This window comes from Mustelus asterias, chromosome 9 (genome assembly GCF_964213995.1).
Source record: "Mustelus asterias chromosome 9, sMusAst1.hap1.1, whole genome shotgun sequence".
NCBI lineage: Eukaryota > Metazoa > Chordata > Chondrichthyes > Carcharhiniformes > Triakidae > Mustelus > Mustelus asterias.
This window is the reverse complement of record NC_135809.1, coordinates 112,385,141-112,409,159: the sequence shown is the minus strand read 5'-3', so window position 1 is coordinate 112,409,159 and position 24,019 is coordinate 112,385,141. Positions and strand designations below refer to the sequence as shown.

The following is a 24,019-nucleotide window of genomic DNA, read 5'->3' as shown; positions in this document are numbered from 1 at the left end:
TCAAGCCCCACTCTGGAGATTTGAGCACAAAAACCAGGCCTACACTGTCAGTACTGAGGGAATGCTGCACTGGTTGAGATGTTGTCTTTCAGCTGATATGATATTGCAAGACTCCGCCTGTTCTCTCAGGAGAATGCAAAAGATCCCAGGGGAGTTCTTCCTTTATTAATCCCCTCAACAACACCACCAAGATTGTCTGGTCGGTATCACACTGCTGTCTGTTGGACACAGTGTATAATTTGGTTGCCAGTTTCCTACAATACAACAGTGGTTACATTCAAGAGGACTTCATGGGCTGTAAAGTGCTTTGGGATGTCTTGAGGTCAAGAAAATGTGCTATAAAATGCAAGTCTTTCCTTCTTTACATGTTTGCATGCTGCTTGAGGTAAAATTCAGCAAAAAGCAATGGATGCTTTGAATTTCCTTGATCTATAAAACATACAAAAATATCTCATGATAAATCTCTATCTTTTCAAATGTATCGAACTTGAGGTACAAAGCTTGATTAATGACTTCCCCAATAGAAATTAGTCATTTGAACTGTACACTAATATAGATAATTCAATGTTTGATATGGGTAACTAGCTACCATCCAGCTTAATTTCAAATAGGATTAACCACATGAAACACATCATGTTTTAGTTTAAAAATGCAATTTTCTTTCAGAAGGACAATATTTTATAAGCTATATTTAATTACTTCATTCTGTATATTATGCATTTTCACACTAAAGCTGTGTTGCTGTATCCGTCCAGCTGGTATTAAATTGGAATGGCTCACAAATTCTAATTCATCACCCAGAATGGCCTCAGCAATCCAGTTCCCTCCAGTTAGTTCTGCAAAATACCATTCATCCATTTTATTGCAAAATTCATTCCACAAACTCACCTTATTACTCCTGAAGAACCCTTCGGCCTTCAGCGTTTTGTTGGGCATGGAAAGCATTCGCAGGTCATTGCAACAGCGTTCCAGTACAATACGCATTGTCTCAGCAGAGAGCCCTGTAGCCTGGGATAAAACAGAAACAGCACATGCTCCACATCAGACAACAACTCAGAATACATGCTTTGACAGCTGAGAGAAATCCCATAAACTCCTGCTATAATTCTTCCACATGGTCAGACAAGTTTGGTTTATTATTTGCAAACTTGGTTCTTCCCACTTACACAATTTGAAATGCAGTAACATACGTGAATCGAAGAGTCATCTGGAGTTGAAATGTTAATCCCGTTTCTCTCACCACAGATGATGCCAGACCTGCCGAGTCCAGCATTTTCTGTTTTTATACTAGAAAATATACTCATGCTCTGACTACATCAATGACGGACCTTTATGGGGTGTGAACACATACAATCATGCAGATTTAACAGAAAATAAAACCAATGATCCACATTATACCATTACTGTGTGCTATGTGCAAAAGGAATGTGTTCAACCACAACATGAAACTATTTAAAGCTTTATGAGTAATTCATGAGAGAACCAACAATGTCTGAAGTATGAAAATGACTGATTATCTGGTGGTAATGGAAGGTCAAAACATTCATTTGCATATCAGAGCTTTCAAGTGATATTTCAAAGCCACAATCAAACTGGCATTCCTTGTTTCACCTCGCTCACTCCTATTCAGAAGTTAGAAGGAAAGTTGCTGGAGGGTGATAATCATATCATAAACATTCATTGCTTTTCAAGTTCTTAGATATATTCAAAGAGAAAGATTATACAAGTTACTGTTCAGACTGACAACTGTGGATTTAGGAACATGAGTGTTTCCATAGCTTTCAAATATAAAGTTTATGTTAACATGTGAGGCTTTCTGAAGCAAGATTATACACATTATCTTCAAATCTCTGGATAAATTGTTCTGTAGGTCACTTTTAAATGAATGGTACAAATGCTTAGAGCGCCACTCTCTGGACAAAGATTGCTCTAGCAAAACAGAGGCACAACAGACTGTGCTGAACCTGGATGGGACCCACTGAATTAAATCCTACAAGTGATTTACCTACAAGTTTATGTCATAAAATTACATTGTTTACTGGAGGAGACACACTGAGGACATAGTTTCATTTAAAATCATCTGAAAACCACACTAGCGTTGACCTCACGTGGCACTGGGCAGGCAGGAGCTGGTGCAGCCTCTCGTTCAAGGAGATGTTAGAGGATGAGGATAACTGGGCTGAGGTTGGGAGGGGTGCCCAATGAAAATGATGATGACGTCTGGGGAAAGGGATGTATCTGTGGCTGAAGTTAGGCAACTGCAGTTCAAGTTTTGAAGTCTTTTGGAATGACTTTTCAAAAGCTAAATTTTATCCATAAGCAGCCTTTACGTTGACAAAATCGAGCAGTGTGTTCCAGCTAGATATATTAAAAAATACACAGAGGAAGTAGCGTATAACGTATTAGCCGCTGAGCGCATAAAACAATTTCAAAACTGAACTTCAACCATTCGTCTCTGTAAATGCTCAGTACTAATCAACTGAAAAACAAAACTTTATCATTTCTATCAGGAAATCAAGAGGAAATCTTTTAAAAGGATTAAAATACGTGTTTTGTTAGTGATCACAAACATTTAATGCCTGCAGCTTTGGTTCTCAATCTGAGTTGACTCAGTGCTTACAGGTCATTTGATCTTTATATCAGGTTAATTTAGTACCTGGAAAAGGCAGGCGAACTTTTCAGCTATCCACCTTAGTCAAAACTAAAAATAAAAATGTAAAAATCTGCTCAATATTGTTCAAGCAGCAAAAGATGGAGGAGATAGCGGCTAATGGAACTGCAAGCGTCACATTAATGGTTTAAACCAGGTTTGTCCAGTCTTTTTACAGGTGGGGCAGGGTGTGCACATTCCCCCTTTTATCTCACTCAAGAGCCGATGAGCAAATTCCGGAAAGATACATGAATTTCAAAGTAAGTTTGAGTATGAAGAAAATAAACAAATTGCTGAGTAAAAATAAAGCAATGTCAAAGCAATAGATTGATATATTTTAAAAATAATAAAAGTGACCATTAGGTTGTAAGAGGCTGAGTGCATGTGTATCTAGCTAACCCCCAGCCTCAGGGTATTTACTCACCCGCTGAGGGGGTGAAAATATGCATTGCTGTGTGGGGGTGACTGCCGCGGATGCACGGACAGAGAATTGCTCAGTGATGGCCTGTACTTTCCCTCTCTCGGTATCAGTAAAAATCTGAGTTCCAGCACACACACATTTCCTTTCGGGATTTCTGTACCTGCAGTTATTGTTTAGGTGGTTGGATTTGCCTTTTTAATCTCCTCACCTATTTTCACATGCTTTTGATTTGCTTCACCGAGATGTGCTTGAAAACCATTTACCAGGTTACTGTTTCTCTACCGAGAGCTCGCAGTACATTCAACCTCCGGCCAACAATTTATGATTGCAATGCCCGAGGTCTTCACCTGAAGGGCTCTCTCAGCTTTCAGTTCTATAAGACTTGGCACATGAAACAACACCGCCTGTGTTTCCTCCTTCTATGCTCAGAGGCCTGGTCTGTTTAAAATGTTTGCATATTGCAGCTTTAAAATTAATAAACTGTTTTCTTTACATCAGGTCAATGGACTAACGTAGATTAACATTTAAAAAAGTAGGATAAAAATTAAAAGTTTGTTCAATTTCATATTTGCCCTTGCCCTGTTTTTCAATATCCTACAGTCAATATCCCTTATTTATGCCTTCACAATCTAGGTTTGTGGGCTCTTTGATTAAAGCTAAATGCCAAAAGTAAATTGGCACTAACGTCTGCTGCAAGTGATATCAAGTTTGTTAAACATTCCTGGCTGGCAACAGGAGCCAAATTGCTTGAAGGTCTACATTCAGCTCATTGTGGCAAGACTGCATTCCAACTCTTCAAATTCAAAGGAGCTCACAAAAACAGATAAACTAATTAACCAAATGGCCTGCAGTTCCTACCTGGGAAATGAGCTGTTTGAACTCTGCCACTGTTTGATTAAGGTAAGCACGGACACTGATGGGCGGAATCAGAGTTTCTATTTTCAGGTCAACCACGTGCACTTTCACCATGACTTCTAAAGAAAACATAATAGATCAAAATGAGATGGGTAAAATGGCAATGACATTTCTGATGTTCATCAGCACTGTTTATCAGCACTGTTTTGTGATGCCCAGTAATAACTTCAGATTCACTCCGATGCAAGCACATTTGCTTGAATTATGAGGCTATGGGTTCATTGCGGACTCGAGCTCTGATCCAAGCTGGTGTGCCAGTCTAGTTCTAGAGTGGCGGCCACGCTGCTGGAGGGGTAGCACAGCTCTGTCGGAGAGACAACACCAAGGGAGTGCTGCACTGTCAGAGGGACAGCACTGAGAGAAAGCACTTTACTGTCAGAGGGACAGTGCTGAAGGAGCACAACACTGTCAGAAGGGCAGCAATAAGGAAGTGCTGGACTGTCAGAGGGACAGTGCAGAGGCAGCACTGTACTGTTGCTGGTACAGTTGGACTAATCTGATTCGGGGGTGGGAACCTATGAGAGCAGAAATGGAATTTTAGCCAAGTCACAGGTTCCAACTACATTCTCAACTATTATTTTTGAAATTAAAACATTATTTTCTGGTGCTGATGAAAGAAACTTACCCCCTGATTTATATGGTTGAAAAGCTTGATTCGGTTGTCTCGTTTCCAAGAGCAAGTCAAACATATAAGACGATGTAACTCCACCAAGGAGCATCCCCACTGGAGTATCCTCCTCTCCCTCATAAGAGCGTTCCAAGTAATCATGGAACTCATCATACTTGACCAAGCGGCAGCAGTCAGGTGGAATTGCCTCTTCTAAATCCATGAGCTTCAAACAGAAGGTGTAGAGAGAGAAGCTGTCACTAACTATTAATACCAGTGTTGTAACATCTATGTTAGGAGATTGATTCTAAGTAAAACGAACCTTAGAAACATACAACTCAGGAGGTGGCCATTGGGCCTGTTGTGTCTGTGCTGGCTCTCTAAAATGCAGTTATACTTAGTTCCACACTCCTGTTTTTTATCTGTAAGCTTCTAACTTCCATGCACAATTACCTGTACTAACCCCCTCCAAAATTATTTATGGAATCAGGTCAAGAACCCCAGATTCTGACACGAGTGAAACAATTTCTCCCCCATCTCCCCTCCCAATCTTTTACCAATGATTTTAAATCCATGACCGCAATTATTGGGCTCATGTTAAAGGATCATTCCTCCCCCCTGGCCCATTTACTATTATCAAAACCTCTAGTCATCTTGAAAAGCTTCTTCCTCAAGTTCACATACCTTGTATGCTATCTCTACAGCTTCCTGTAACGTCTTGTCCTTGTGAACCTCCAGCTTGTTTTCCATCATTACCTGACGTGTGGGATGCATGCAGAACAACTTGATCTAAGATAGGAAGATAGTTTTGAAAGGCTCATTCTTGAAAATTATGCAACCAATTTGAGAATTAGCCAACATTTTATGGTTGTTGCTGACCAACCACGGGTGAGGGAGCCACTATTCCATTTCAGGCGTATGCAGTCATTTTAATTAAAGACCCTTACAGATACTCACATAAAACAGATATTCTGCACACATATATATATTTCTTTTATACTTTTCCAATTCAATCAAATCAAGTCCAATTCAGAGTCTCAACAAGTTGAGACATTTCCGATCCAAGCTGACAAGACAGGGTATGCAACCCCTACCCTGTCTTGGGCCTGATCTACATGAGCCAAGCTGATTGGAGTAGGCGGAGGTTTCCTCCTCCAAGGCTTGATCTCATTTGCATCTTAGCCAAAAAGCAGAGATGCCGCTTTTAAAAATTGCTTCATATGAAAATGAAGTTTAAATGCAACCCAATGACCTCAACCAAGTGCAGCATCAGCAGACCACACTTGATCTTGGCCAAAAACTTAAACATTCCCTACACCATTTAGTAACCCAGGAAGTGAACCCTCTACTGCAGCACTCTCCTCCATTAAGACATTCCTTAAATTCCAGCTTTCTCCCAATGTCTTCTTATGTGGTTTGATAATTCTGTTTGATAATGCTTCTGTGAAGCACCTCGGGATGTTTCACTAAGTTAAAAGCATAATGTAAATTTAAGTTGTTGATGTTTCAATGAACAAGCACACTTGCACATTCCGTTTTTTATTTCACAACGCACAAAAAGTATATTTGCATAAGCCTTGTAAACATGAGGTCACATGTTCCACAACATTGTCTGTTGCACATTTAAAAAAAATCAAAAATGAAATTAGCCACACACTAGGGGCTATTATTGGACAATGCTGTAATAGAAATAGTAAAATGTTCAATGTCTCTGTTCATTCTAATTTGTTACAATTGCACCTGACAAAATACAATCGCTGCTTAAGTCTTGACATTTAAATTTTGAAACTTGAAGCAAGCATCTGCTTTTTATTATTTTATGGTTTCACTTGAAGCTGTATTACAAATTGAACTCACTAGAATTGGCACTCTACAGGTTTTTCTTTGATGACTGTCTCACCATCTGTCTGCCTCTCTGGCAATTCCACTCCCTTGCAACCAGCCCTCTCACCAGTAGCTGTCTCAACCTGAACCAGATTGTTTGTAATCTTGAAATGAGCTGCCAACCACATTTCCACACCTCAAGAGTGCTCATTTCCACATCTGTAACATTGCCCGCCTCCTTCCCTGGCTGAGTTCACCCACTGCTGCTGAAAAACTCACCCGTGCCTTTGTTACTTCTATACTTGATTATCTCAACGCACTCCTGGGGCAATCTCTCGTCTTCCTCTCACCAATAACTTCAGCTCATCCAAAACTCTGCTGCTCTCATACTCACTTGCAGCAAATCAGGTTCACCCATCACTCCTGGTGCTTTGTAAACTTTGCTTGGTTGTACAACTAACCACTTTTTAGTTCATTAATCAAGGAAAAACATCAAGTTTTACATTAAGTTAATGGATTGCTCACTGAAACTAACGAGTGTGCCTACGAGATCCATGCCAGTCCCACATCAATGTGATTTGGCTACTAACTGCTCGTGAAGTGACCTAGCATGTCACTCACTTGTATCAAACTTAGGGCAACCATCGATGGGCAATAAATGCTGTCCTTCCAAGCACAATTCCAGAGGATGATTCAAAATAATTTCAGTTATAAATTCCAGAAGATGGGCAAAAGCTTGCAAATGGCATAGTTTAGTTATGGGTTTTATGCACATGATGTGGAGATGTCGGCGTTGGACTGGGGTAAACACCTGTTTGTGAACAGAATTCCCACTCACCTGAAGAAGGGGCTTGGAGCTCCGAAAGCTTGTGTGGCTTTTGCTACCAAATAAACCTGTTGGACTTTAACCTGGTGTTGTTAAACTTCTTACTGTATTTTATGCACATGCCAGTGAATGTGTGAAGTGGACTGTCACGTTTCAGAGAATAGATGGTGGAACTTTTATTAATTCGTGGAACGTGAGCATCACTGGCAAGGCCAGTATTTGTTGCATAGAACATACATAGAAAATAGAAGGCGTAGGCCTTTCGGCCCTTTGAGCCAGCTCCACCATTAATTATGATCATGGCTGATCATCAAATTCAATACCCTGATCCTGCCTTCCCGCCATATCACTTGATCTCTTTATCCCCAAGAGCTATATCTAATTGCCCATCCCAAATTGCCCTCGAGAAGATGGCAGCAAGCTGCCTTTCTTGAACTGCTGTTCCCCTGTTATGCATTGACTTTAGTTTTGCGAGGGCTCCTTGACGCCACATTCAATTAAATGCTGCCTTCATGTCGAGGGCAGTCAAAACTTACCTCTAGTTCAGCTCTTTTGTCCATGTTTGGACCAAGGCTGCAATGAGGTCAGGAGCCGAGTGCCCTGACAAAATCCAAACTGAGCATCAATTATCAGGTTATTGCAGAGTTAAGTGTTGCTTGATAGCACTGTCGAGGACATCTTCCATCACTTTGCTGATGATCAAGAGTAGACTGGTGGGGTGGTAATTGGCCGGATTGGATTTGTCCTATGTTCTGTGGTCCGGACACACCGGACAATTTTCCACAGTGTTGAGTAAGTACTAGTGTTGTAGTTGCGTTGGAACAACTTGGCTAATGATGAGACTAGTTCTGAAGTATAAATCTCCAGTATGGTAGCCAAGATGTTGTTGGAGATCAAAGGCATTGCTATATTCAGTGCACTCAGTCATTTCTTGCTATCACGTGAAGTGAATAGTGTTAACTGAAAACTGGCAGCTGTAGTGCTGGGAACTCCTAGAGGATGCTGGGCTAGGTGATCCCTCCACAATTCTGGCTGAGGAAGATTGCAAATGCTTCGTCTTTCTCACTGATGTGCTCGGTTCCCCCATCATTGAGAATGGGGATGTTTGAGCAGCCTCCTCTTCCTGGTAGTTTAATTGTCCATCACCATTTACAGCTGGATGTGGCAGACCTGCAGAGCTTGGATCTGATCCATTGGTCGTGGGATCACTTGTAGGAATTATTTAAATAAGAATCTGATGTTATTGTACAGACCTGCGATGGAGGGATTTGTTTTTGGGCTGTTGCTATCATCTGGCAACTTGAACTTGTATCTCCCTCCAGCCCCAAACGCTCAGGTCGCCACATTCCTTAAATTCCGGCCTCCCTGATTTTAATCGCCCCATCATTGGCTTCATCTGCCAAGACACTAAGTTTTGGAATTCCCTCCCTAAACCTCCCTGTCCTCCTTCAAGATGCTCCTTAAAGTCCAATTCTTTGACCAATTTTTTGGTTACCAGTTGCAATATTATTGGATGTAGAAGTGCCAACTTTTGGTCTTACAAAACTCCACAGCGAAGTGTTGTTAGATGCTTATATTTTTATTTATTAATTGTTTCATGGGACGTGGTCATTGGCAAGACCAGCGTTTGTTGTCCATCCTCAATTGCTCTTGAACTGAGTGGCTTGCTATGGCCATTTCAGAGGACATTTAAGAGCCAACTATATTGCTGTTGATCTGGCGTCACATGTAGGCCAGAACAGATGGCAATAGGGATGGCAATTTCCTTCCCTCGAGGATATTAGTGAACCAGATGGGTTTTTATGGCAATCAATGATAGCTTCATGGCCACCATTACTGAGGCTAGGTTTCAACTCCAGGTTTTATGAATTGAATTTAAATTCCACCAATTGCCATGTTAGGATTTGAACCAGTGGCTGCAGACACACACGCGCGCACACACGCACACGACTATGCATCATACCTTACATGTGTTACGTTCAATCTCCCGCTGTCTTTTTTCTTGTTCTTCTGTTTCTTTCTCCTTCTGGACCAGATGTTTAATGTGCTCAGGAAATTCATGGACCTCCAAGAACTCTATCAAAAAATAAAAATTAGGCTCTATACCTCAAAATAAAAGCACAAAGTTAAATATTTTGCTTACTGAAAATAGTGAAGCATGTTGCAGTAGGAAGATAATGGGACCTGGGAACTATATCCAGAGGAATGGAGTACAAATCCCTGACTTGGTACGACTATAAAAAAAGACTTCCCAAAGTCATTTACATCCAATGAAGTACTTTTGAAGTGTAGTCACTGTTTTAATGTTGGAAATATGGCAGCCAATTTGCACACAGCAAGTTTTTTTTGACCAAGCTTTTGGTCACCTGTCACCTCTCAAATATCTCCTTATGTGGTTCTGTGTCAACTTCTGTTTGATCTTATTCCAATGAAGTGCCCTGGAGACATTTTACTTTATTATAGGGGTGATATCAATGCAAGTTGTTGCTGGATATGGATTACACTTGGTACAATTCTGGCCCTGGAGGCAGATCTGGAAAGAAAAGTAAACTGACATCCAGCATAATCACGGGTAGGAGGGGAGAATAATGAGCTTGAGGTGGAGCGGAAAGTTCAATGGAGACAGTATTCACATAATGTAGATCCGTAAGGATAAACTGAACTTCGCAATTCTGGAATCAGAAGACAGTCGCGAGCTTAGAAAAAGAAACGCACAAAGTCCAGTTGCAACTGCATTGAGTGGATTTTTCAAAGCATCAGATAGTGAGGGGGGGAAAAAAGTGAGAAAATTAGTACCTGAGGGATGATGATTATTGACATGCAAGATTTTTTATGCCGATTAGATAGACTGAATAGCCTTTTCTGATCCTGTTCTTCCAAAGTTCAAATCTCAGTGGTAGTTTATAGCTGAATGAATTTAGTGATCAGAAGTCAACATGGGTGTTTTCATCCATGGTGCAGTTTGAAAGGCATAATAGAGCATCTATGGAGCTCATTTAGGCATCCTTCATTTCCATTCCTACCTGCACAAACTTTCTTAGTTTGAACTGAAAGGGCAGAACTGTAAATTTACTTTCAAGCTACAAGTATCAGTGACTTATGTTAAGGTTCCTGAGCCCCAGTTTTAGCTGGTGTTTACATCAAGATCTTGTACCAACCAACATCAAGACATATAGAAAGTTAAAAGGGAAGATTTGCATTCATACGATGCTTTTTCTGACCACAGGACAACCTAAAGTAAAGTACTTTTTAAGTGTAGTAACTATTGTAATGTTGACAACACGGCACTCAATACGCATCCAGCAAGCTCCCACATATAGCAATGAGATCATGATCAGATAAATCTTTTTAGTGATGTTAGCTGAGGAATAACTATTAGTATGGATACCAAGAGAATACCCCTGCTCTTCATAAAATACTGAGATGAAACCTTTAATGTTCACCTGACAAGGCAGAAGGTTTAACATCTCATCCGAAAGAGATTCATTTATAAATACTTCAGGTATTTATCCATACAAGTAGTTTAGGATGTACCATAATTCAGGTGGCCATTCTTAATGATTAATTAATGAATGACATGATGAAAATCCATGCGTTCAAACTATTCAGATCAAAGACGGCACAAATGTTGCTGGCTGCCTGCAGGCAGAGAGCAAACCCTTTTCTCAAACCAATGTGACGATCTTGTCAAACCATTAAAGAGTAGTTACCTTTGTATTGCAAACAACAACAAAAGCTTTCAAATATATTTAAAATAAGATGACTCACTTGCATTTCTTGTAGATTCCTTTTGTCTGTAAATTAACATATACGCATTGGTGGAGCTGGTGAGAGAAAAAGTTCAGTTGTTACCGACATAAATTCACAATCACAACTTTAGTCTTACCTATGAATTTGCAGCATTAGACACCATTTAGATTTCCAGATCCAAACATCTATCAAATGAATATTCCCAAACATTTCCAGTTCCAAACCCACAACCATGTCTCGAGTAATTTGGAAGACTGCACTGTCATGGTCGAAGAGATTTACAATTATAACACAGAATGACAAAATTCAAAAAGTTGGTTCACAGAAATGAAGCTACATAGTATTGAGTGGCTAGTACTGGACGGCAACATGTCTTGTTAATGGATTATAATATACAGGGAACACTGGATTGCTAATGTTATATCAGTTGTGATTCAAAGATGACATTGGAGCGTGGCAACTTCTTGCGAGTTGTCCCCAGCATCCCTCTAATTTTATCTTTTACTCTCATTCTATGCTTTTAAAAGTGTACTCTTAACTCTTTTACACTATATGCTGCACCCTCTCCTTTCCTTCTTCCCTATGTATTCTATGAACGGTATGTTTTGTCTGTATAGTGCAAGAAACAATACCTTTCACTGTACTCCAATACACATGACAATAATAAATCAAATCAAAAATAATCAATATGAAAGTTCAGGTCTGTTAAAAACACAACAGGGTCCAAAATTATGAAAGATTTTGATCAAATAAAATAGGAGGAATTATTTCAACTAGCCAGAGAGCGATGACTAAAGGATGTAAGCTTAAGATAGTATATTTAATGAAAAGATTAGTAATTTTTTTTCTGGACACTGAATGCTCGATCATAAATCGCACTGAAGCAGAATTCATAACGGCTTTTAAAAGGAGAGTACGTAGACATTCAAAAAGAAAATATTTACAAAGATATCAGCAAAGGGCAGAATAGTCCCAAGTGAATAGTTCTTTGGCCAAACAACATCCTTCTGTGCTGCAGGGTTTATGCAAATAAAGGCTACACCAAGCAGAGGAAACTGTTAACTTATTTGGTCACACCGGAGAATAGTTGCTAATAGCATCATATCTTTATCACCACACTGTTCACTTGTATTTTCTCCTTGAAGTGGAATTCACTGGGGCGATTTACTTCATCTGCTTTATTAAAATCCTTTTCATGAGAAATTGCCTAATGAAGGATTTTATCTTGCAGACAGGAAATTGAAAAAAGAGTACTGTGATAAACTAGCTCTTCTGCGCAGCATCGAACAGAATCATTTGTTGCTTTATGCAAACACGGATGAAAATTGTGGCACTCGACCACTGAAAAATTAGTAAACTTCCATGTCAGGAGCCTGGACAGTCGAGTTCCAGTTATCACACTGAGCGCAGGTTTGCATCAATTTCATCATTGCCTGTCAACAGTCAGACTCAGCTACTCTCATCTCCTCTGGTTCTCCGGCCAATTCTCTCAAATCAGAGTCATCTGGCTACTGGCACTTTGCCAATGGAAACAGTTTGTCCTCATCAAAACCCTTCATGATTTTGAACACCTCTTTCAAATCTTCCTTCAACCTTCTTTACTCCAGCTTCTCCAGTGTTTTATGAATCATAAGTCTCTATTCTGGTAAAGCTCTTCCGCAACCTCTCTTAAAGCCTTGACATTCTTTCGACACTGTGGTGCTCGGAACTGGACGCAACACTAAAGCTGAGGCCGAACCTGTGATCTATAATGGTTCGGCATAACTTGCTTAATTTTTTTCTCTATAAAACTAAGGGTCCCAAGTGTTTTTTAAAAAGTGTCCTTCCAAGTTGTCCTATCACCTTCAAAGATTTAAATACACAGCCCCCAGGTCTCTCAGTTACTTCACCCCTTTTAAAATTGCACCATTCACTTTATATTGCCTCCCCTGAAATATGCATCACTTCACACATCTTCACTAAATTTAATCTCCCATGGCCTTGAATTTGCCCATTGCACCCGCCTATGTCCTCCTGAATCTAAAACATAGGTTATGATCCGATTAGGGACCACAAATACTTAAAAATAAATTTGAACACCTCATTTTCACCAATAGAACTATGCCACAAGATTTCATTTTAAAAAACACGTTATCCCATTTAAAAGAAATTTTAAAAAAACAATCACTATTAACCTAACAATATGGTTTATAATTGCATATGTTATGTACTCAAGTTTACTTTTTACTCCCCCCAAGAAAATTTTAGAAGTTATGAGATGTGGGCATCACTGGATAGGTCAGCACTTCTATTGTCCATCTTCTGTAAAGACCACATACAAGTATACCTCTGTCCTCCAGAGAATTCACCTCAGCTCTAGCCATTTACTTTTTCTTGACTGTGGATGCCTCAGTCCCTTGCTTTGGTGACTTTTCATGTGAGGGGCAAGGCTTAAAGGAGATGTACGAGGCAAGTATTTTACACAGAGGGTGGTGGGTGCCTGAAACTCGCTACCGGGGGAGATAATGGAAGCGGATACAATAGTGAGTTTTAAGTGATGTCTGGACAAATACATGAATAGGATGGGAATAGAGGGATATGGTGCCCGGAAGGATAGGGGGTTTTAGTTCAGTCGGGCAGCATGGTCGGTGCAGGCTTGGAGGGGCGAAGGGCCTGTTCCTGTGCTGCAATTTTCTTTGTTCTTTGTACTTCCAAGCTTGCTGCTTTCTTTGGCACAAGACTCTGCAGGGGGAAACTGTAGATTGTTCCACTAGTTTCAAAATAGTCTCACAACACCAGGTTAAAGTCCAACAGGTTTATTTGGTATCATGAGCTTTCGGAGCGCTGCTCCTTCACTCACCTGATGAAGGAACAGCCCTCCGAAAGCTTGTCATACCAAATAAACCTGTTGGCCTTTAACCTGGTGTTGTGAGACTTCTTACCACCCCAGTCCAACACCGGCATCTCCACATCATAGTTTCAAACTAGGCAATCTTCAAGCTTCTGTTCCCCCACAGAGATTAAAACTCACCACCATTCTATGTGGTGAACAAACCAGTCAGACTTTGACTCTGCTTACAGCTCTGGCCTAGCTAACCATCATTTACTTCAGCCAGCTCTTTGTGAACTGCAAACCACATCAGGTGAACTGGAGAGGAGCAGGGAGATTGAGGGATCCAAGTGCAGCACAGAAATCACTAAAAGTTAGTGGAAAGATACTAAAATGTTGGTCTTTAACTCAAGGGAATGTAATGCAACTGTGCAGAGTTCAAGTTAGACCTCTGTCTGGAACACTGCTTTTGTTCTGGGCACCAAACTACAGGAAGGGCATCTTGGCTTCAGAAGGGGTGGAGTGGAGACTCCCAAGAATGTTACAGATGCAGGGTGGAGTTAAGTAGAGGCTGAATGGCCTCTTCCTGTTCCTATGCTCATTACAGATTACAGAAACAGATGGGATTACAGAAACAACATTTTCTTATGATCCCTGAAAATGGAACCCAAGGAAAATAGTTTATTGCAGCGGAATCAGCTATAGCCAACATTTATACCCAACAGTCACAAAGGTCCCCAGTAAATAACGTTTAGAATGTGGTTACCTGGCAAAAGCACTGGAGTAATACCCTCTGGTCACCGAAGAGCCACCATACGTTTTCCTAATATCATCTTGAGTAATCTGAAAAGAAAACCGCTTTGTTCTTACTTCTATTAAAAACTAGGAGCTTTCAAGATGACACTAAAATATTTTGGCCATAGATAGCTAAATAATTAAACATCACAAAAAGTGCTTTCCTGTTTTTATTCCAGGAATTGCTTTTTAGGCCAAGTTTTTCAAGATAGGGACAAAGTACTTTAGGAACTCTTGCAAGAACTGATTACAGTGGAAGCAAAATTATTTTACAAACTACAACTCTATCAGACAACCGCTGATAAAGTACTCTCAAATCCTGGGCAATTATTATTTTTCATCGTCGATTGCTTGTTCCTTTTTAGATACAAAAAAACTCCAAAGCACCAAGAACACAAACAATCAAAATGATTTCTTACTTCTAATATGTGATTCATTTATCTAAGGCTGCACTCTTGAATTTATGACTTACTATTTACTCAAGCTGCTTCTTTTCCTTGCATGCCACTGCTCTTTCACTTGCTCCTCTCACCACCAGGGCTGATATTTCTCAACACTATCTGACTGGATCGCTGATTCCCCTTCTGTTTGTATTAAATGTCTGCTGGCTTTAGCTGTCAGGGAATACAGCCAAGAGGTGGGCTGTCACAACCGACCCCCCCCCCCCCCCCCCACCCCCAACCCTCCCACCCCACCCCTGCCCCAGTCCAGCCTTGATGTAAAAGCAGTTTTATCTCGGGTCACGGGAGGCAAAAACCAGTTTCCATGGATGAGGGAGAGCTGACAAGCAGACAGATCAAAATGAAAGAAAGGAGGTGGAAAACCAAAATTACAGAAGACTGGATTGCAATAAATTAACATAGAAAATAGGAGCATTCGGCCCTTCAAGCCTGCTCCACCATTCATTATCATGGCTGCTCCCTCTCACTAAACTCTGCGATTCCTAACATTTCTGATACGTTATTTGTGTCCTCTTTTGTGAAGACAGAACCAAAGCATGGATTTAGTTGGTCAGCTATTTTTGTTCCCAATTATAAATTCCCCTGTTTCTGACTGTAAGGAACCTAAATTTGCCTCCATCAATATTTTTCTCTTTACTTCCCTGTATAAACTTTTTCAATCAGTCAGTATTATGTTTCCTGCAAGCTTATTCTCATACTCTATTTTCCCCGTCTTTACCAATCCCTTGGTGCTCCTCTGCTGAATTCTAAACTTTTAAAAAATGTATTCATTTTACGGGACATGGGTGTCACTGGCTGGGCCAGCATTTATTGCCCAACTCTAATTGCCCCCATTTCAGAGGGCATTTGAGAGTCAACCACATTGCTATGGCTCTGGAGCCACATGTAGGCCAGACCAGATAAGGATGGCAGATTTCCTTCCCTAAATGACATTAGCGAACCAGATGGATTTTTATGCCAATCGACAGTGTTTTATGGTTATTAGACTTTTAATTCCAGATTTTTTTTTATTGTGGTGAGATTCAAACCTGGATTGCCAGAGCATTACTCTGGGATTCTGGATTCTAGTCTAGTGACAATACCACTATGGCACCGCCTCCCCAGACTGCTCCCAATCCTCAGATCTGTTGCTTTTTTTTTTCCCGGGACAAATTCACAACTTTCCCCACTTATCAGCAGAGAATCACATAGCACAGATGTTCAGCCAGCACTTTGGTTGTGCAATCCAGTTAATCCTATTCATCTGCATTTTCTCCATGGCTTTGTGAATTCTCTCTTTAGTACTTATCTAACTGCCTTTTGGTAATTACAATCTAATCTGCTTCCACCACTTTTTCAGTTATGAGTTTGAAACTCCAGTATAAAATATGGCGATTTGGAATCAAAGATCGCTGAAGGTGCAGACGCCCGACATCTCGGAAGTATGGTGTCTGCACCAGGGCCTCGGGAGCCACAGGGGGCTACAGCAGGACCCAGGGAGGTGTGGGCAGGGGGCTGCACGGCAGGGCCCTGGGTGCTGGAGATTGCAGCAGGACTCCAGGAGTCAGAGATCAGGACCGTGGCGCAGCTCTGCCATTCATATTAGCACAGGGTCCCTATTACCAATTATCAAGCAGAAAGCCTCAGCTAGATGCGAGGATACCCAGAATGCGGGATTGTGTCTGATTATGATATCCCCTACAGCCCAGCAATGCTATGTCTGGCTTCAGTTGTGAAAAATGGCCATTTGAGCATAGCTACTGCGCAACTCCAGCTTTTGAGGAAGCCTGGGTGTATGAGGAAATAGACGACTAACCACCTCCAAGATATTTATTCATGGAATACAAAACTGTCAGATATTTGCATTGCGAGAAGGGTTTGGCCACTACAACCACAAATGCATGACAAAAAAAATTCTAAACCATGATTAGGAAGGATGCTTCATGCATAAAACAAGTTTGAATAATACATTTTGGGCGGCACGGTGGCACAGTGGTTAGTAGTTCTGCCTCATTGTCAGGGACCCGGGTTCAATTCCGGCCTTGGGTAATTGTGTGAAATTTGCACATTCTCCCCGTGTCTGCGGAGGTTTCTTCCAGGTGCTCCGGTTTCCTCCCACAATTTGTACAGGTTAGGTTGGTTGGCCATGCTTAATTGCCCCTTAGTGTCAAGGTAAATACATGGGGTAATGGAGATATGGTCTGAGTGGGATTGTTGTTGGTGCAGGCTCGATGGGCCGAATGGCCTCTTTCTGCACTGTGGGGATTATACAATCATATATGATAAACCACACCATGAGTCACTTATCAAAATACTTGCATACCCTGCTGACATGTTGATCATTGAAACTGTACCACTGTCCGTCACTGAATGATTTAATACAGGCGTAGTAATGTCCACCAGCAGCACTCCCTGAATGAACCATAACCGAGAAGAGCTCGTAAATCCAGGTACCCTGAAAAAATAAGAGCTGTCAACAAAGAAACAGGGCAAGGAGAGAAAACAAACTAGAATAAATAATCTATATAGCACATCTTTAAAATATAAAACATCTCAAGATGCTTCATCGGAGCATCATTTCACACCCAACCACATAAGGAGGTATCAGAATTGGTGACCAATTAGATTTTAAGGAGCATTTGAAGGAAGGAAAGGTTTAGGAAGGGAACCAGTGGTAGTGCTATTAAAATCAGGGATAAACAAAAGCTCTGTATTGGACGAGCACAGAGATCTTACTATATCATAGAGTTGGAGAAAGTTAGAGAAAAGAGGTGTGAGACATGAGGGATTTGAAGACAAGCTATTTCTGAAACACTTTGCTGTTTCCTTTAAAAGGTATTGCAGCTTTAAAAAAAATCTGTAGAGCAAGAGGATGGACTTGAAATAAGTTAAAGTTTATTTATTAGTCACAAGGCTGCATTCATATTAACACTGCAATGAAGTCACTGTGAAATTCCCCTAGTCGCCACACTCCGGCGCCTGTTCGGGTCAATAGACCTAACCAGCACGTCTTTTAGGTTGTGGGAGGAAACCTGGAGCACCCGGAGGAAACCCACGCAGACATGGGGAGAACGTGCAAACTCCACACAGGTAGTGACCCAAGCCAGGAATCGAACCCGGATCCCTGACACTGTGAGGCAGCAGTGCTAACCACTGTGCCACCACCGCTGTGATATTATTCAAACTGGTGCGGAGAAGGTCAAGAGCAGTTTTAACAGGGGTTATGTAACTTGCTAAGAGATTTGATAGAGTGGATATAGAAAAGGCAGAGGGCCTTTGGTCGATAAGAGCAAAGCAGTTGACTAAATTGTATTTTCAACACAAGGAAGATTGGAGGTAACTTACTTAGAACAAAATTTCAAGTTAAGGGAGCTTTTTTTGTGCTATTCACATTCCAGAGCAATGATTGGAAGTGAGAATAGAGACAAACCTGTCAGAATTTGCTTATCACACTAAGGAGAACGAAATGGGTGTTTTCCAGGCTGAACGAGGAATTGAAATTGGGCAAGTGGGCAATGAAATATAATGAAATATCAATAAAACTCAATGTGCAAAATTGCAAAGTAAGCAAAAGGAAATGGTAAATAAAGCAAATCGGATTTTGGATTGCACATTGCATGGAATAGAGACACAAACCACAAGACGTTCATCCCCATGTAGAGTGGTGGACAGTTCTGGTCACCACCTGACAGTGGGCACCAGGGCATTAGAAAAGGTGCAATGAAGAGTTTCCACTGGAGACCTGAGCCCAAGGAAAAGCGGTAGAGTGCCTTCCATAGAATTATACTAAAGCACAGGAGGCAGCCATTCGAACCACCATTCCTGTGCTGATTCTTTGAGCTATCCAATTAGTCCCATTTTCCTTCACCATGTCAATTATAGAAACATAGAAAGCTACAGCACAAAACAGGCCCTTCGGCCTCACAAGTTGTGTCGAACATATCCCTACTTTCTAGGCCTACCTATAACCCTCCATCCTATTAAGTCCCATGTACTCATCCAGGAGTCTCTTAAATGACCCTATTGAGTTTGCCTCCACCACCACTGATGGCAACCGATTTTCCCATCAAATATGATCAAATTTGCCTTAGTAAGTTATCACCAAATCCGTTTCCACCACTCTTTCAGCAGCTCATTCCAGATCTCAAAAGCTAGATTGGAAAAAGCTGTTTATTTGCCAAAACCACAGAAATTCAGATGTAGGTGTCAGTGGCTCTAGGCTTTCCAAAGAGTGTGCTGAGATCCCCAGAGAATGCAAACACTTTTCACATCTCGGGGGAGTGGAATATTTCATTTTAAAAAACTGAAGCAGAATAGGTCTTTTACACCGATTAACCACTTTTTCATAGACATTTAGAAAGGACAAGAATCTCACTCGCGGTGAAATAAATCCCATAACAAGATCGCTGATCATACCATGTACCTTTTCGTTCCCTGCTTTTGAGGTTTTTTCACCCCCACTGTTATTCTCCAGGCAGATCCCTTCATCCACAACATCATCGTTGGAGAAGTCATTGCTCATCTGGTCACTGTGACAACTCCCTTCATTCTCAGCACCGCTATCTGTACAGCTCTCAGTCTGAGGCGATTTCTGTGGAAACAAGTTGTCATGAGTAAATCAAACAAGTTCGCTTGTTGGCCCCTGCTCTGCATACTCACCACACTCTCTACATTCCTCACTGGCAACCATTTCTTCAGCTGTCTATGCTTATCCACCACAGAATTCCCTCTGTAGACCCTTTGGTTCACCTCCCTCTCTCTTTCCTCTCGTCTCCTTTAAGAAACTCTTAAAATCCACCTTTTGGTTAGACCTTTTCCAGTAAGTCCTTCTTTAGCTCGGAGTTCATTTTTAAATTATAACACTTCTGTGAAGCACCATGGCAAGTCTTTTCTAAATTCAGGTTGCTGTATAAATGCAAGTTATTGTTCATGAAGGAAAAGTGGTTGAGATGGGTGGCTTGTGCAGGGTCACAATGTACTTTTGTACATTGACCAAAAGAGTTATTGCATTCCAAAGAAAGATGTGCAGCAGTGTGATGGTGGTTATGGTGTTGAACTAGCAACTAGATTTTGATCCAGCAATAGGAAGGAACAACAATATATTTCCAAGTCAAGATGGTGAATGACTTGGAGTGAAACTTCCAGGTGGCGGGTGTAGGTTTGGAAGGTTCTTTCTAAGGAGCCTTAGTGAGTTCCTACAGTGCATCTTGTAGATGGTACACACTGATGTCACTGTTCATCGTTAATGGAGGGAGCAAATGTTTGTGGATAGGGCGACAATCAAGCGGGCTGCTTTGTTTTGGATGGTGTCGAGCTTCGTTGTTGGAGCTGCACTCATCCAGGCAATTAGAGAGTATTCAAGTCCTGACTTGTGCCTTGTGGACGGTTGACAGGAGGATTTCCAGCCTCTGACCTGGCCTTCGATGGCTAGTCCATTTCAGTTTCTGGTCAATGGTAACCCCCCCCAGGGTGTTGATAGTGGGGGATTCAGCGATAGTAATGTCATTGAGTCTCAAGGGGCAATGGCTAGATTCTCTCTTGTTGGAAGCGGTCATTGCCTGGCACTTGTGTAGTGCGATTGTTACTTGCCACTTGCCAGCCCAAGCCTGGATATTGTCCAGGTCTTGCTGCATTTCAACATGGAAAGCTTCAGTAACTGAGGAGTTACAAATGGTGCAGGACATTTTGCTGTTGACTGCACACTTTCCCACTTCTGACCTAATGATGGAAGGAAACTCGCTGATGAAGCAGTTGAAGGTGATTGGGCCTAGGACACTATCCTAAGGAACTCCTGCAGTAATGTCTTGAGGTGACTGACCTCCAACAACTATAACCATCTTCCTTTGTGCCATGTATGACTCCAAACAGCATATGGTTTTCTCCCAGATTCCCATCGACTCCAATTTTGTTAGGGCACCTTGATGCCACACTTGGTCAAATCCTACTTTGTTGTCAAGGACAATCACTTTATCTCACCTCTGGAGTTAAATTGCTCTGACATGTTTGAATCAAAGCTGTAATGCAGTCAGGAGCTAAGTGCCCCTGGCAGAACTGAGCAACAGTAAGGTTATTGCTATGTAAGTGTCATTTGATAGCATTGTTAATGGTCCCTTTACTGATGATCGATAGTAGACTGATTGTCCTGCTGTGTGTACAGGACATACCGAGGCAATTTTCTGCATTGCCAGGTAGAGACCGGTGTTGTAGCTGTACTGGAACAGTTTGGCTGGGGGTGCGGCAAGCACAGATTTTCAGCACTATTGTCAGAATACTGTCAGGGCCCATGGCTTTTGCAGTTTCCAGTGCCTTCAGCCATTTCTTGTCATCGCGTAGAGTGAATCGAATTGACTGACATCAGTGATGCTAGGGACCTCTGGAGGAGGCTGGGATTGATCATCCACTCAGCAGTTCTGGCTGAAGATCACTGCGAATGTTTCAGCCTCATCTTTTGCACTGATGTTCCGGCTTCCTCCATCATTGAGGATGGGGATATTTGTGCAGCTCCTCTTCAACTAGGTTATCGAATCGTCCACCACCAATCACGACCGGATGTGGCAGGGCTGCTGATCTTGGATCTGATCCATTGGTTGTGGGATCACATAGCTCTGTCTATTATTTGCTGCTTATGCTGTTTGGCACACAAGTAGTCCTGTGTTGTAGTTTCACCAGGTTGACACCCCATTTTTAGGTATGCCTGGTGTTGCTCCTGGCATGACCTCCTGCACTCTCCAATGAACCAGGGTTGCTTCCCTTGCTCGGCGGTAATGGTAAAGTGGGAGATCTGCAGGGCCATGACGTTACAGATTGTGGTTGAGTACAATTCTGCTGCTGCTGATAGCCCACAGCACTCATGGATACCCAGCCGAGTTGTTAGGTCCGTTCGTAGCGCAGTGGTAGCACCTGACAACACAATGGAGCGTACCTTCAATGTGAAGACAGGACGTTTCCTCCACAAATACTTGTGCGGTGGTCACTCGCGTTGATACTGTCATTAACAGGTGCATCTGCAGCAGGTAGGTTGGTGAGGATGAGATCAAGTATGTTTGTCCCTCTTTTTGATTCCCTCGCCACCTACCTGCCACAGACACAGACTGACAGCTATGTCCTTTAGGACCCAGCCAGCTCAGTCTGTGCTGCTGCTACTGCATCACTCTTGGTGGTGGACATTGGAATCTCCCACCCAGAGTACATTCAGTGCCTCTGCTATCCTCAGTGTTTCCCCCAGGTGGTGTTCAATATGGAGGATTACCGATTCATCAGCCGAGGGAAGCGGTACACGGTAATCAGTAGGAGGCTTCCGTGCCATGTTTGACCTGGTGCAATGAGATTTGATGTGGTGCAGAGTCGATGTTGAGGACTCCCAGGGCAACTCCCTTCGACTGCATACCTCTGTACCACCACGTTTGCTGGGTCTGTCTTGTCAGTGGGATAGGAAATACTCAAACGGTGATGGCAGTGTCCAGGGTGTTATCTGTAAGGTATGATTATGTGAGCATGACCATGGCAGGCTGTTGTTTGACTAGTCTTGTGAGAAACTCTCCCAATTTTGGCATATGTCCCCAGGTGATAAGGAGGTCTTTGTAGGGTTAACAGAGTTGGGTTTGCCATTGTCACTTCCATAATCTAGGTCAATGCCAGGTGGTCTGTCTGGTTTTATTCCTTTTTATTGTTTTTGTAGCAGTTGGATAGAACTGAGTGGCTTGATCAGGCATTTAAGAGTCAACTATATTGCTGTGGGTCTGGAGTCACACATAGGACAGGCCAGGTAAGTACAGCAGATTTTCTTCCCCAAAGGACTTCAGTAAACCAGGCGGGTTTTTACAACAATCAACAATGGTTTCATGGTCATTATTAGACTTTTAATTCCAGATTTTTTTTTTCTTGAATTCAAACTCCACCATCTGCTGTAGTGTGATTCAAACCCTGGCCCCCAGAACATTATCCTTGGTCTCAGGACACCATCTCGGCAGTAAATTCCAGTGTTATCACAAGGTAGCCACTGTTGCTCGGGGGGGGGAACGGCATTTTACAAGGCTTCCTTCATTCACTCCCAAGGCTTTAAACAAAACCCTGTTTTCCAACACAAACAGATAATTCTCTGGGCTTCTGGTAACAGCTCACTATGCTTTTTTCACAGCTTTCTCTCTCTCTGCACAACATACTGCAGGATCTTACATGGACACTCCTCTAATATGGATTTCAATCTTTCTTTAAATATGTTTTATTTCTCTCCTCTTTAAACTCAGTGTCCTTATATTTCTTTACAAGTTACCTTTTCCAGATTATAACAGTCATGTTTTCCTAATGCACTACTTTCAGGTAAAAGTAAGCGTAATAACTTTGCTTTATTCATTTATGATCTTTGCCAGTCGTAAATCTCCTTTTTATTTCTCTTTGAAATTCAACAGCTAAAATCCAACAAGCCAAAAGCTTATCTGCTAACAGTAAATTTCTACTCATGTTGTATTTACTTATAACCCAGCTTAGCTTTGTCACCTCCATTTCAACTGCCTGCTTTTGCACTTAGCCCTTTTGATGATTTAAATCTTGCAGCCTGCCTTCGCTGAATTAAATTAGTCACACGCACAGCCCCCACCAGCGTGCTTCACAGTATACCACAGTAATACTGAAAAAAATGATATTTTATTCACAGGCTACATCAGATCAGCCATGCTCTTACTGACCAATGGAGGAGGCTTGAGCAGCCAAATGGTCCACTCTTGCTCCCATTTCTTATGTCCCTATTTTCAGCCCAATGCAGCTATTGCCGTGGTGTCGAATTAGTCCCATTTTCATCTTTCCTTAAAGCCTCACAAGTCTTTTCCCCTTTGTGTATTTCCAGCACTCTGTCAGGCACTTTGTTTGTTACTCCAAGCAAGAAACGTGACCTTGTCAAGTATGGCCCACATCCTGACAGGATGGGCGGAGAGGTGCACTAACCTGACCACAGTCATTAGTCTCAGTTTACAGCCGAAAAACATC

General features: G+C 41.8%; 1 protein-coding gene across 5 annotated transcripts in view; it reads right to left on the bottom strand.

Annotated features, from left to right (window-relative positions):
- Window positions 1–24,019, bottom strand: part of usp47 (ubiquitin specific peptidase 47) — a 155,909-nt gene that overhangs the window by 29,242 nt on the left and 102,648 nt on the right. For all 5 annotated transcript variants that reach the window (XM_078220870.1, XM_078220874.1, XM_078220869.1 and 2 more), the window contains 9 exons: window positions 19,461–19,628; window positions 17,361–17,492; window positions 14,569–14,645; window positions 11,012–11,067; window positions 9,207–9,319; window positions 5,278–5,382; window positions 4,612–4,819; window positions 3,930–4,045; window positions 889–1,008 (listed from right to left, as the gene is read on the bottom strand). In XM_078220870.1, coding sequence (XP_078076996.1) covers window positions 889–1,008; window positions 3,930–4,045; window positions 4,612–4,819; window positions 5,278–5,382; window positions 9,207–9,319; window positions 11,012–11,067; window positions 14,569–14,645; window positions 17,361–17,492; window positions 19,461–19,628 — 1,095 coding nt within the window. The remainder of the gene's footprint in view (window positions 1–888; window positions 1,009–3,929; window positions 4,046–4,611; window positions 4,820–5,277; window positions 5,383–9,206; window positions 9,320–11,011; window positions 11,068–14,568; window positions 14,646–17,360; window positions 17,493–19,460; window positions 19,629–24,019) is intronic.